This window comes from Venturia canescens, chromosome 4 (assembly GCF_019457755.1).
Source record: "Venturia canescens isolate UGA chromosome 4, ASM1945775v1, whole genome shotgun sequence".
Classification (NCBI taxonomy): Eukaryota; Metazoa; Arthropoda; class Insecta; order Hymenoptera; family Ichneumonidae; genus Venturia; species Venturia canescens.
Genome location: NC_057424.1, coordinates 2,052,836 through 2,066,844, shown reverse-complemented (window position 1 = coordinate 2,066,844; position 14,009 = coordinate 2,052,836). Strand labels below are relative to the sequence as shown.

General features: G+C 36.9%; 1 protein-coding gene across 1 annotated transcript; it reads right to left on the bottom strand.

The window, feature by feature from the left end:
• Positions 1–12,452: 12,452 nt before the first annotated feature.
• LOC122408942 (sentrin-specific protease 1-like) lies at positions 12,453–13,805 on the bottom strand. The gene has a single exon (XM_043416075.1). The coding sequence runs from the start codon at positions 13,803–13,805 to the stop codon at positions 12,453–12,455; it is 1,353 nt and encodes a 450-aa protein (XP_043272010.1).
• Between the last annotated feature and the right edge of the window lie 204 nt (positions 13,806–14,009).

The following is a 14,009-nucleotide window of genomic DNA, read 5'->3' as shown; positions in this document are numbered from 1 at the left end:
CCAAATTTTGACATTATTAAATTCTTCTAAGAAGCTTTTAAATCCAAAAAAATCACATGAAAGCTAGTAATTTGTTACTCTATGATGGCAGAGACTTATAAGAAAATCGATTCTATTCAGACTTTCAGGATCCTCTGGTATTATTCACAAAATTCGACGTCGATTGGATCGATACAAATTATGTTTAAATATGTGTTAAAAGTACTTGTCCGGCCCATCACTATTCATTCAATAAAAAATCAATCATAAAAAAACGAAATTGTACGGCAGAATCTGGTTAAAAATTTGTTGAAGTGCGATTCATTATTAATTCAATATTCTGAATAATAGTGTAAGTTAGTTCTTATTCCGAATGGAATTCGTTCGCTGGAAGAATAAGTGGGAAGTAAAAATTGCCGTTATTGAATATAAACTAGAGAGTTACTTTGGAAGCTAGAACATATATATTATGTACAATTTTTTTCATTTATCGATGCACAATAATATCCCTTGTATATTGCGAAACAATTTGTTTCCGTTTTTTATTAAATTAGTGCAATTAAGTAACAAATCCTCGACTGAGTAAAACCCGACGTGTTACTCGTGTAGTCCAAAAAATAAATGCACGATGATTTATAAGAAGTTGTTCGATCTATTCTCTGGAAACTTGCTTCAATAATAAGCAATTCATTACTAAAGGTTATAAAAATCATTACTAAGGGTTATAAAAAAAAACTATTTCAAACGTAATGAATAAAAAAAATGAATCTGTTAAATCTTGGTAATGTATGAAAAACATTTGGTTCAAAGGAACAAAAGATTTGCAAATGAATGCAAAAGGGACGAGTACATCGGATGACGAATAAACAAAATTTTTAACATAATGGTATGTAAAAAAAATTACGAAACCAACTGTGTTTGAATAAAACAATTAAGAAAAGCTTTCACAAATCATGAAAAAACATTATATTAAAAAAAATAAAAATCTGGAATTATTTTGTAAAGGAAAAAAAAATTCAAATAGAACGTGAAAAATTCATTCTTACGGGAAGTATCCGGAACTTGAGAAAGTTCTAAAACTTGCTTCAAATGAGCAATTCATTACTAAAGGTTATAAAAAAACCATTTCAAACGTAATGAATAAAAAAAATGAATCTGCTAAATCCTGGTAATGTATGAAAAACGTTTGGTGTTCAAATGAACAAAACGTTGTCAAATAAATGCAAGTGACGAGTACATCGGATGACGAATGAAAAAAATTAAAAACATAATGGTATGTAAAAAAAATTATGAAACCAACTGTAAATAATTTCAACAACACAATTAAGAAAAGCTTTCACAAATCGTGAAAAAAACATTATATTTAGAAGAAATACAAATCCGTAATTATATTGTAAAGGAAAAAAAAATTCAAATAGAACGTGAGAAATTCATTCCTACGGGAAGCATCCGGAACTTGAAAAAGTTCTAGTGAATCAAAAAGTTACCAAAAAATCGCATCAAAGGTAAAAGTCATTTGTTACTCTATGGTGACAGATACTTAGAAGAAAATCGATTCTTCTCAGACTTTCAAGATCCCTTGGTATTCACAATATTCGATGTCGATTTCGTGTCGGTACAAATTATGTTTAAATATGTGCTAAAAGTACTTGTCCGGCCCATCACTTTTCATTCAAATTGCTCATTCAAATAAAAATCAGGGCTCTTTTAGATCTGATGGATCATATGTATGCCTACAGAGGGAATTGAGAAAATTATCTCCAAGAGATTTTAACTTAATTGCATTCAATTTTTTTGTAATGTACAAGAGATATTATTGTGTATTGATGAAAAAATACCCTTCGGACGATAAAAATTGTCAAGCTTCCAAATTAACTCTCCAGTTTATATTGAAATTTTCGAGAGGATTCGTCTGTATAATCTCGTTTTTTTTTATTATCACATACACAATTGCACTTTGTTAAAATCAACATAAAAACATGAGTGAATTGTTGCGAAGAAATAGTTGCCGCCGAGCATATATGAGATGATGTTCGAATTCAAGTGGGCGTGTAACGGCAGCGTTAATACTAGTTCCATAAAAATAATACATTACTTAAGGTCTAGTTTGATTTTTATTTGAATGAGCAATTTGAATGAAAAGTGATGGGCCGGACAAGTACTTTTAGCACATATTTAAACATAATTTGTACCGACACGAAATCGACATCGAATATTGTGAATACCAAGGGATCCTGAAAGTCTGAGAAGAATCGATTTTCTTCTAAGTATCTGTCACCATAGAGTAACAAATGACTTTTACCTTTGATGCGATTTTTTGGTAACTTTTTGATTCACTAGAACTTTTTCAAGTTCCGGATGCTTCCCGTAGGAATGAATTTCTCACGTTCTATTTGAATTTTTTTTTCCTTTACAATATAATTACGGATTTGTATTTCTTCTAAATATAATGTTTTTTTCACGATTTGTGAAAGCTTTTCTTAATTGTGTTGTTGAAATTATTTACAGTTGGTTTCATAATTTTTTTTACATACCATTATGTTTTTAATTTTTTTCATTCGTCATCCGATGTACTCGTCACTTGCATTTATTTGACAACGTTTTGTTCATTTGAACACCAAACGTTTTTCATACATTACCAGGATTTAGCAGATTCATTTTTTTTATTCATTACGTTTGAAATGGTTTTTTTATAACCTTTAGTAATGAATTGCTCATTTGAAGCAAGTTTTAGAACTTTCTCAAGTTCCGGATACTTCCCGTAAGAATGAATTTTTCACGTTCTATTTGAATTTTTTTTTCCTTTACAAAATAATTCCAGATTTTTATTTTTTTTAATATAATGTTTTTTCATGATTTGTGAAAGCTTTTCTTAATTGTTTTATTCAAACACAGTTGGTTTCGTAATTTTTTTTACATACCATTATGTTAAAAATTTTGTTTATTCGTCATCCGATGTACTCGTCCCTTTTGCATTTATTTGACAACCTTTTGTTCCTTTGAACCAAATGTTTTTCATACATTACCAAGATTTAACAGATTCATTTTTTTATTCATTACGTTTGAAATAGTTTTTTTTTATAACCTTTAGTAATGAATTGCTCATTATTGAAGCAAGTTTCCAGAGAATAGATCGAACAACTTCTTATAAATCATCGTGCATTTATTTTTTGGACTACACGAGTAACACGTCGGGTTTTACTCAGTCGAGGTTACAAAAAACATAAATGTACTTGTCTCCAATTTTTTTACAGCACTCATGATGTTTTCACGGTTTGATTTGACTACTTTTTGTGCACTGTGAACTTGAAAAAAATTCACAGGACATGTTACGACACAACTATTATCGTTAATTCATTTTTTTGTTCGTTCCAAGAAATACACATAACTATTCTTGGCGTTTCTCGGCCAACTTCTTTTTTCGACCTTAGCATCATCAGCAAAAACCCATGACGTACCAGATCTTAACATGTTCGTATAATGCCCTTCAAATACTGTTCGATCATGATGGAAAATAGCACTATTGACTTTATATTTTTCGCCGCAAACAGTAACTACAGCGGATGGAATACCTTTAATACTAAAATCAATCTTTGAAAGTTTCATAGTTTTTTCATCTATAGATAATATTAAAAGTTGAAGAATCAAAACGCCTTGAACAGTTGATAGCGAAGTTTTTGTTAAGAGTGTTCCCATTCCGCCATAAGCATTGCACTGATGTCCTTCAATCGGATTCCACTGAGACAAACTATGTTCGATTAATTCCTGTAAAGTAAAAGCTTTTTTAACACGCGGAAAGCTCAAAACTAGTATATTATTTGCTTGTTCATCTGTGGTCGTATATTGACAAGCTTTACATCGAACTTTAATAATCAATTTATGTTCTACAGCATTTCGAAGTAAATCAGATTTTTTGCAGATTCCCATGAAAAATTCAGAAACGTCGTGCTGTTTTTTTTTGAATAAACGATTCTCCTACATATTCTCTTACAACGCATGAACTCACTGATTTATTTCTTTCCACATAAGACCGAAGTAAAAGAGGTATAGGATTTTCTTTCTCCTCCGAAGTTCTGAAAAATTCTTCCCTAAGAGGTTTGCAATTGAAAATACATTGTATAATAGAATTAGCATAACACGAAACACCATCCGTATTGGTTAATCCGTTAATAAACCAGGAGCTCATATTTTTCCATTTACTTGGCGCTGATTGACACTCCATAACATTTTTGGATATAGCCCAAACAAAATCTGGAATTTTGGGAGCCCATTGTTTGGCAAACTTTATGAGGGCAAGATCTGTACGAAACTTCTGTCTGAGACGATTGTATTTCCTTATAGCTAACTCATCTGCTTTTACAGAATGGGGATCGAAATTGATTGAATGTAGTCCGTCTAAGGTAGTAACACGAGAAAGACCGACATAAGTCTGTTCACAAGTGAATATAGAATTTCCTGCATTATAATTATTACCTATCAGTGTATTCGGAAAAATTTTTAATTAATAAAATAGATTTTTAGTTTCCCTACCTTGGAAATTTTTTAAAAAATTCCCTGCCTCATTGAAAGAGAAAAATATATCAAATTACGGCTAATAAAAATTCCAGATAACGCGATATTGAAAATCCAACTTACGCAGAATTAGTTTTTTTGAAAAATCATTTTATTATACATTAAAATTGTTTTAAGTACTATACAGCCAAACAAACATGCGCGCGCATATTTTATTTCCAACTTAAATTTTACTTTGTTCGATTAAAAATCATCAACACTTTCGAATAGTCTGTTATGCGGTTACAAATTCAGCGCCATTTTCTAAATTATCAAGAATTCCATCAACGCCCTCATAAATTTCTTCTCCAACCCCATTGACTCCTGAATTAACGAGTCAGAGCAAATTTCAAAATGGACCATATTGCAAAAAACGTAAATATATATTGTAGCGAAACACACGCGCGACGGCCCGAGCCCGTCGAAACGAACGAAACTCCGCGATCTTTAGATCGCGGACAAAACATCGCGGCGACCACGCTCGTCGTTGTTGACAGGTGGCGGCCATCTTAGGCCGGTAGGCATGAGCCCGAGCGGGGCTACCGGCGCCGCTCTGAACTTCGCCGCGCTATATTTTATCGAGATTAATTCTTTTTGTATTTTTTTTTATTTTAAGTCGCCCGAGCACGTGAATATGATCAAAATTTTCAGAAAAATAACACGAATTGAAGAAAAATGATCACAAGTCAAATTAATAACATAAAAACTGATCACAATGAAAAATGTAAAAAGCGACTACGACGCATGCGCGGGGAGAGCGTCGATGGGCTATAGGACGCGTACGTGACTTTTAGCGATTATAATTCTACGAATCATATTAAAACAAATAACAATGCCAAATTAAAGAAGAAATTGAGTAATAATTGATCAAATTGAAGTTTTTATTGTTTAACATCGGAATAAGCTGTAAATCATAAAAAGCGGTAGTCTGCGCATCGTATGCTAGCCCGCTCGACCAATGGGAGATCGCGAATCATGGCAACGGGCCAATCGGAGAGGACGTAACAAGTTGATGCGCAGAACCGGTCGAAAACTGAGATTCTCGGCGCTCGAGAATTTTATGGTGGGGAACGGGGTATAAGAAGCGCTGCGCGACTCATTCGGCAGACAGTTCTCCCTGGCTAAAGAATCAACTCGGACCTCTCTCAGTACATCAGCCTCAGCAATACTACACCTATCCTCAAAATCTTTGGGGTTCCCGTAGCGCGGACTCTCGGATCGACTCGGCGACGTCTCGATCCCATAGCCCGTGGACGGTGAATTGCCTATTTCCTTGGATGCCTGGATTCTCGGAGCGACTCGGCGACGTCTCGATCCCATAATCCAGGGTCCACACCTAACCTCTAAAAAAAAAATTTCCGGCTTTCCGTTGCACGGAGTTCTCGGATCGACTCGGTGACGTCTCGATCCCATAACACGTGGACGGAGGGTTACCTCTACCCTGTAAATGCACGGACTCTCGGAGGGATTCGGTGACGTTTCTATCCCATAGCCCGTGGTTTGCATCCTACCTTTTAACGTTTTATTTCTTTCGTATTGTTGAGGAGAATTAAAAATTCATCTTATTATCAAAAATTAAATTCACGTTTGAAAAACATTGTCCGAGGTGGTCCAGGTAGGGAGATCTAGACCCATTTAGAAAAAAATCCAAGAGGCGATAGATCGAGTTAAAATTATATCGAGTCAAAACAAAATTGAAAAATTGTAAAAGCGAAGAGATCCTCTTGGATTCATTTATATTTTTTTTTTAGAGAAAACAAGCGTAACAGGACATCGGAAAAACCGCGTCAAACGAATAATAGCTCGAAGCATTGAATCGAGAGGTTTTTAAGTTTGAGGCGTGTCGTGAGACTAGAACGAACGCGACCATTAATTTTAAAATTGTTTTATTCCTAATTATCATTTTTGTACAATTAAAATTCAAAAATTGAGAAATTAAAATTATCTCAGACAGAGAATTTGCAACGTTTTCGGGTCTTTCGGGTCTTTTTCTCGCCAGATCCGATTAAACAAAGCAAGGACAATATTAAAATCAAAATACAAATTTTATTTTCCGCGAGCCAAAGTGCTAAATCTTCTTTATTTTTGTTAAATATCGATCAAAATTGAATAAAATCGATTATTTTATTATTTTCACAAAATTAACGGTGTCCGCGTTTCCTTCATACCTGCTCCTTATTATTAAGGTTGCTCGAACCGACGCGTGGCGGCGTTCAGGCCAGGTCGGCAAGAGCGTTTCGTTACAATATATATATATATATATATAAGTGTTTCAAACCATGATTGCAATAATTTCCATCATCGACTAATTCGTAGCGTTAAACTTGGATACTGACTTACCTTGAGAAACACTTGAATCAATGGTTGTGTCTTGGCAAGAGCAACACGAAAAATGACCAAGCAGTTTGGACGGAATTCTCACAGCGAAAATCCAGAAATATTTTTTTTTTTAACTGAAATAGAATACAATTAATCACATAATGATGACTTCGTTTCTCATTCAATTTGATAGAAAACTACAAAAAAATGCATATAAATATACCTGAATCGAAATTTCATTCTCTGTAGTATCGCACCTTCCAGAACTGAAAAGTTCTAACATATTCCCAACGAGTCTGACCCAAGAATGTCATTCCCAGTATCCACTCATTTGAAGCCCTTGGCTCAAGGAATACCTCCATATCAATCACTTGAGATCACGAAATCTGGACAATCAAGACTTTGAGCCATATATTTTCATGGAACGCTTGAGACTGTAAAACCGTGTTGACCAACCAAACTGAGGTCATGGAAAAAAATCACACCGTGTCCATTTGAATCAAAAGAGTTTTATCAGGAAACAACGCTTCCACTGTAATAAAAAAAAATTTTTATTGCAATTTCATCTTCATCTATACTATTAAACTGAACGAGTTTATAGGGCTTGTGGTTTATATTCTGATTGAGGATCAAATTTTGATACCTTTATCTCAGATTTGCTGGTCCGTAACAAGTTCTGACACTTTAGGAACCTGTACGCTTGGACCATTGCGACAATCTTCAAAACCAAAAATGAAAAGGAACAGCAACAGACCGCTTCCACATTTCATTAGCACTGGAGATAAAAGATTCTGTAATCAGAAAATTACTATTATATTGAAAAATTATTCTACTTACTCAAAAGCATTGTCACCGGAGCCTGCAAGTATACTCACCCGCACTTGATCTTTCTTCATTTTCTTTGCAGATCAACGTTGATCCAAACCTCAAGAAATCTCTATCCGAAAGGAACCAAAATTTTATCTCGGTCTTCTGACTGGCAGTCTTTTAGTATGAAACTTTAACGCTGTTGATTGCAATTTCATCTTCATCTCTACTATTAACTTGTGGTTTAAATTCTGATTGAGGATCAAATTTTGATACCTTTATCTCAGACAACAAAATTTTTGCTGGTCCGTAACAAATTCTGACACTTTAGGAACCCGTGGACTTGGACCATTGCGACAGTCTTCACAACCAAAAATGAAAAGGAACAGCAACAGACCGCTTCCACATTTCATTAGCACTGGAGATAAAAGATTCTGTAATCAGAAAATTACTATTATATTGAAAAATTATTCTACTTACTTAAAAGCATTGTCACCGGAGCCTGCAAGTATACTCACCCGCACTCTATCTTTCTTCATTTTCTTTGCGGATCCAAAAATTTTTGTTGATCCAAAAATTCAGAATACGGACCAACTCAAGAAATCTCTATCCGGAAGGAACCAAAATTTTATTTCGGTCTTCTGACTGGCAGTCTTCTGCGTATGAAACTTTAACTGTTGAAAACACAATCTTGGATTTCGACCTCTATTTCGCTTTTTTTCATCTTTACTTTTTTCACCATTTTCACTAAACATTGTCCTGCTTTTAAATAGTCAGTGAATAGTCGGTGAAAACTGTTACATTCGCGATCTTTCTTTTACATCACGGAAATATATAGATATATACTTGTACTACAGAGAACTGTCAAACGCGATCTTTATAACCTCATTCATTTAACAACACACCATACGTCATATCACGAAATATATATAAGTATTGTAACGAAACGCTCTTGCCGACCTGGCCTGAACGCCGCCACGCGTCGGTTCGAGCAACCTTAATAATAAGGAGCAGGTATGAAGGAAACGCGGACACCGTTAATTTTGTGAAAATAATAAAATAATCGATTTTATTCAATTTTGATCGATATTTAACAAAAATAAAGAAGATTTAGCACTTTGGCTCGCGGAAAATAAAATTTGTATTTTGATTTTAATATTGTCTTGCTTTGTTTAAGCGGATCTGGCGAGAAAAAGACCCGAAAGACCCGAAAACGTTGCAAATTCTCTGTCTGAGATAATTTTAATTTCTCAATTTTCGAATTTTAATTGTACAAAAATGATAATTAGGAATAAAACAATTTTAAAATTAATGGTCGCGTTCGTTCTAGTCTCTCGACACGCCTCGAGCTTAAAAACCTCTCGATTCAATGCTTCGAGCTATTATTCGTTTGACGCGGTTTTCCCGATGTCCTGTTACGCTTGTTTTCTCTAAAAAAAAATATAAATGAATCCAAGAGGATTTCTTCGCTTTTACAATTTTTCAATTTTGTTTTGGCTCGATATAATTTTAACTCGATCTATCGCCTCTTGGATTTTTTTCTAAATGGGTCTAGATCCCCCTACCTGGACCACCTCGGACAATGTTTTTCAAACGTGAATTTAATTTTTGATAATAAGATGAATTTTTAATTCTCCTCAACAATACGAAAGAAATAAAACATTAAAAGGTAGGATGCAAACCACGGGCTATGGGATAGAAACGTCACCGAATCCCTCCGAGAGTCCGTGCATTTACAGGGTAGAGGTAACCCTCCGTCCACGTGTTATGGGATCGAGACGTCACCGAGTCGATCCGAGAACTCCGTGCAACGGAAAGCCGGAAAAATTTTTTAGAGGTTAGGTGTGGACCCTGGATTATGGGATCGAGACGTCACCGAGTCGCTCCGAGAATCCAGGCATCCAAGGAAATAGGCAATTCACCGTCCACGGGCTATGGGATCGAGACGTCGCCGAGTCGGTCCGAGAGTCCGCGCTACGGGAACCCCAAAGATTTTGAGGATAGGTGTAGTATTGCTGAGGCTGATGTACTGAGAGAGGTCCGAGTTGATTCTTTAGCCAGGGAGAACTGTCTGCCGAATGAGTCGCGCAGCGCTTCTTATACCCCGTTCCCCACCATAAAATTCTCGAGCGCCGAGAATCTCAGTTTTCGACCGGTTCTGCGCATCAACTTGTTACGTCCTCTCCGATTGGCCCGTTGCCATGATTCGCGATCTCCCGTTGGTCGAGCGGGCTAGCATACGATGCGCAGACTACCGCTTTTTATGATTTACAGCTTATTCCGATGTTAAACAATAAAAACTTCAATTTGATTAATTATTACTCAATTTCTTCTTTAATTTGGCATTGTTATTTGTTTTAATATGATTCGTAAAATTATAATCGCTAAAAGTCACGTACGCGTCCTATAGCCCATCGACGCTCTCCCCGCGCATGCGTCGTAGTCGCTTTTTACATTTTTCATTGTGATCAGTTTTTATGTTATTAATTTGACTTGTGATCATTTTTCTTCAATTCGTGTTATTTTTCTGAAAATTTTGATCATATTCACGTGCTCGGGCGACTTAAAATAAAAAAAATACAAAAAGAATTAATCTCGATAAAATATAGCGCGGCGAAGTTCAGAGCGGCGCCGGTAGCCCCGCTCGGGCTCATGCCTACCGGCCTAAGATGGCCGCCACCTGTCAACAACGACGAGCGTGGTCGCCGCGATGTTTTGTCCGCGATCTAAAGATCGCGGAGTTTCGTTCGTTTCGACGGGCTCGGGCCGTCGCGCGTGTGTTTCGCTACAAATGCCCCCCAGAACAAAAAAATCTAAGAATTAGAGATTTTTGTTCTCCAATCTTAGTTTAACAATTTAAAATGCTTAAAAATTTGAACATTCGGAAATCGGAAATGGAGTTTTTGAAAGGAAAAGCTGACGCCTTGACCCTGGGGATGAATGGATTTAATGATCTTGATATTCTCGATGTTCTCGATGTTCTCGACGTTTTTCACTAATTTGGGGGATCGCCGAGGACACGTTCTCGTCGATAGGCATACCAGTTACCAGCTGCTTTTTCTTCCTCTATCAGGTCCTGCATCTCCTCTGGAGAGATCATCCCGATGTCATCGTTTAAACAACACTCGTATGTCCCTTCTCTTGCAAACTCTTCAAGAACGAGTCGATCTCCCAAGTTATCGTTGTGCGGCAGTGTGAATAACCGAACCTCATGTGCCTCCTTGGTAGGGTGTTCAGAAACAATCTTGATCTTGACTCTTTTTTCTTCCAAGGCCCGTTGGTAGTAGAGGCACACAGTTTCCTCCCATCGTTCTCCCAAAAATGGTTTAATTCCCGATAGGTAACCTCTCGATGAAAAGGGTGGAGCCACAAGGAACGCATGCGGAAGGGCACTCAAATCAAAAACTGGATGCATAAGCGTTGTCCCTCGATCGATGAATCTCAATGTGGCTTCACTGTCCTCGTATCCCATCAATTCCACGCGATGGGCTACACTGCCGATTTCCAAAGCGTAGTGATTACCAATCTGATAACCTGGCCTTTGCATATGCCCCATTCGGTTGACGTGCGCCCCAAGCTCGTATTCGAAGTCGCACAGCTCCCAATATTTCGTTTTGGTTGTAAATGTGAAGTTCGTTGGATTTTTGAAATCCAAGATGATGCACTCCATGGTCCCTTCCCACGTACCAGGCCACGGAGAAGGCGTTGGTACTCCAGGAATGTTGTGGATCCTCATTTTGAAAGATATTTCGATGTTGCTCAGGATGAACTAGCTGATTTCTCAATGTTGAAACTTTCTTGTTGCCGATGTCGTTGTTGACGATCAGGTAGACTTGCCGATGTTGCTAGTAGCTGGACCGGAGCTGGAATGACGCTCCGGAGCCCGCTGCTCCGACTCTTATACCCAACTTCAATCCCCACTCTTTTCACACTCCCCACTCTTTTCATTTTCAGTCCATATTACCCCCTCTTCACTTTTACAGTCTCTTATTCATCCATATTACCCCCACTTCACTTTTACAGTCTCTTATTCGTCCATATTACCCCCACTTCACTGCTTAGTCCTTATTCACTCTTCTGTCCATCATTTTTCATCCCCACTTCCATTTCTCTTCCTTTATTTCCCTTTCCGATTCGTTTTTCCTTATTTTTCAGTGTTACAGGTAAGTACTTAATTTCTAACATTTCTAATTTTTACAATTATTTCTAATCTTTTTCTTTTCTTTTCAGGACATCGGATCTAGACGAGTAAGTATTCGCATTTATTGCCAAATTCAAAAATTTTTCTTTTTTCTTTTGCAGGCTAGCGCGTTCCAGGACATCGGTTTCTCATCAGGTAAGTAAGGTGATTTATTCTATTTTCTAATTAAACTTTCCTTAATTATATTTTCTATTTTTCAGGTTCAGCATTCTCAGGACATCGCTTCTCTACAGTAAGTAATTTTCGCGTTTTCTAATTTAAATTTCAATGCTGTTTTTTACTTTTGTTCTTCTTTTTCAGGCGCAGACTTTCCCGAGTCATCGCAGGTAAGTATTTTTATGTTTTTCAGGTGCAGAGAATCCAGAGGACAACGATAGGATGCTTATTTTCAGGTTAAAGAATAAAAAAAAAACACAGGAGACTTTGGAGGAAAATAGAATAACGTCTTTTATTTGCATTTGGCTGATTTGTGACGTTTTTAACAAAATGAAATAAACAAAACATAACAAAAATGAGGATATTTGAGATCCGTTTTCTTAAAAAAAAAATAACAGTGTTAAGATTATACTTTTGAGAACAGGAGCAAATCTTGAATTTAATCTTCAAGACATCCCGCCTGCAATTCACGAGCCATTTTCGCTCTGATTTGTGGCATGTCCTGTTGTGTGAAATCGATTGCTCTATTTGCTGCTTCATAACGGGCGAACTGACACGTGAAGACCCCGCAGTCATACCCATTCGTCTGACAGGGAATGTTTGTTTTATTCCCAAGGGTCCATTCCTCTTTATTGATAGGAACCTCGTTTTTCTCTTGCGCCTCCTGGACTAAATACTCCAGGAGTGTTGCCAAGTAGGCGGGCTGACTGCCCTTGAAACTATCATAATAGCAAATCTCACCAAAGAGCATATCTATTACCGCAAGGCACCAATGATTGCCCAAGTGAATAGGGACAATCACTTTACGGTACTTAAAGATGTTAATTTTTTTCGTCCAACGTTTAACGGCGTTATATCCGTTTACATGGAGTCGTGGAAAGAAAAATGAGTTCATCGTGAACGTATCCTTGTTACTAACCAACTCAAAGTAATTGTTGATTATTTCGTCGTTCAACCAGTTAGTTCCGTTTAATGTGTTGAGGTCTTGTTGTTTTATTTCTCTCCTTATCTTTTTCGTATTTGTTTGTCCGTCATCGTCATTCCTTTTTCTCTTCTTTTCATTGTTAACGTCATTGTTGTCAACGTTGTTCCCTTTGTTTTCTATTTCTACCTCCCTTTTTATTCTCTTCGTTTGTTTTTCCCTGTGATCGTTAATCGTCTTTTTCCTCTTGTTTACGTTATTGTCATTTTCGTTTTCTATGTTCTCCTTGTCTTTTCTTTCCGCTTCTTCCTTTATCCTCTTTGTTTGTTTCTTCTCCTCGTCATCATTCGTTCTTTTCTTTTCATCAATGTTCTTGTCAATGTGATTGTTGTTGTTATTTTGTGCGTTCTCTTTTTCGTCTTCGTCCCACCTAAACTCTCCTGCTCCCCAACTCTTCCATTCCTCCGCTCTGTCCGCATATTCGCGGATCGGAGATAGGATTGGAACTACTTGAAATTCCTCCCTAGTTTTTAACAAAATCTGTTGGCGGGCGATATACTGGAGGAGTTTTTCTCGACTAGCCTTTCGAGAGTCCTCAATCTCAATCTCGTAGAGAATCCATTCCGTTTGTATTCCCTTCTCCTTTGTTGATGCCGTGGTCTGTGTTTTTACATGCCGCGTCTTTTTATTAGACGCAATCGGGCAAAACACAGCAATGATAGTGACGTCCGCCTCATCCTTCCTTCCCTTTATCTCCCTCACTATCTCCACCTCCTTATCCTCATTCACCCACTCTCCTTCTCCTCCGTCCGTTTGTTGTGCGAAGTTCTTTCGCCTAACTTCAGTCTGTGTGCTTGCGTCCATCTTCATGCCTATACCCGTCCAGAAATTTTCTCCCGCTCATTTCTATCTTTTCTTGTTTCCTATCCTCTACTTACTTTTTCATCATTCCTCATGCTTAGTACACCTAAATCTGTAATTTTTACCTGTATTTACGCCTAAAAAATTCCCAAGTCCCTCTGAATTCTCGTACTTTCGATTTTCTGCTGCTAGAAACCACGTCCGTCTCGTTCG

Bases quoted from the DNA above. Each gene is read 5' to 3' on its own strand.
- LOC122408942 (XM_043416075.1), bottom strand. From the start codon at position 13,805: ATGAAGATGGACGCAAGCACACAGACTGAAGTTAGGCGAAAGAACTTC.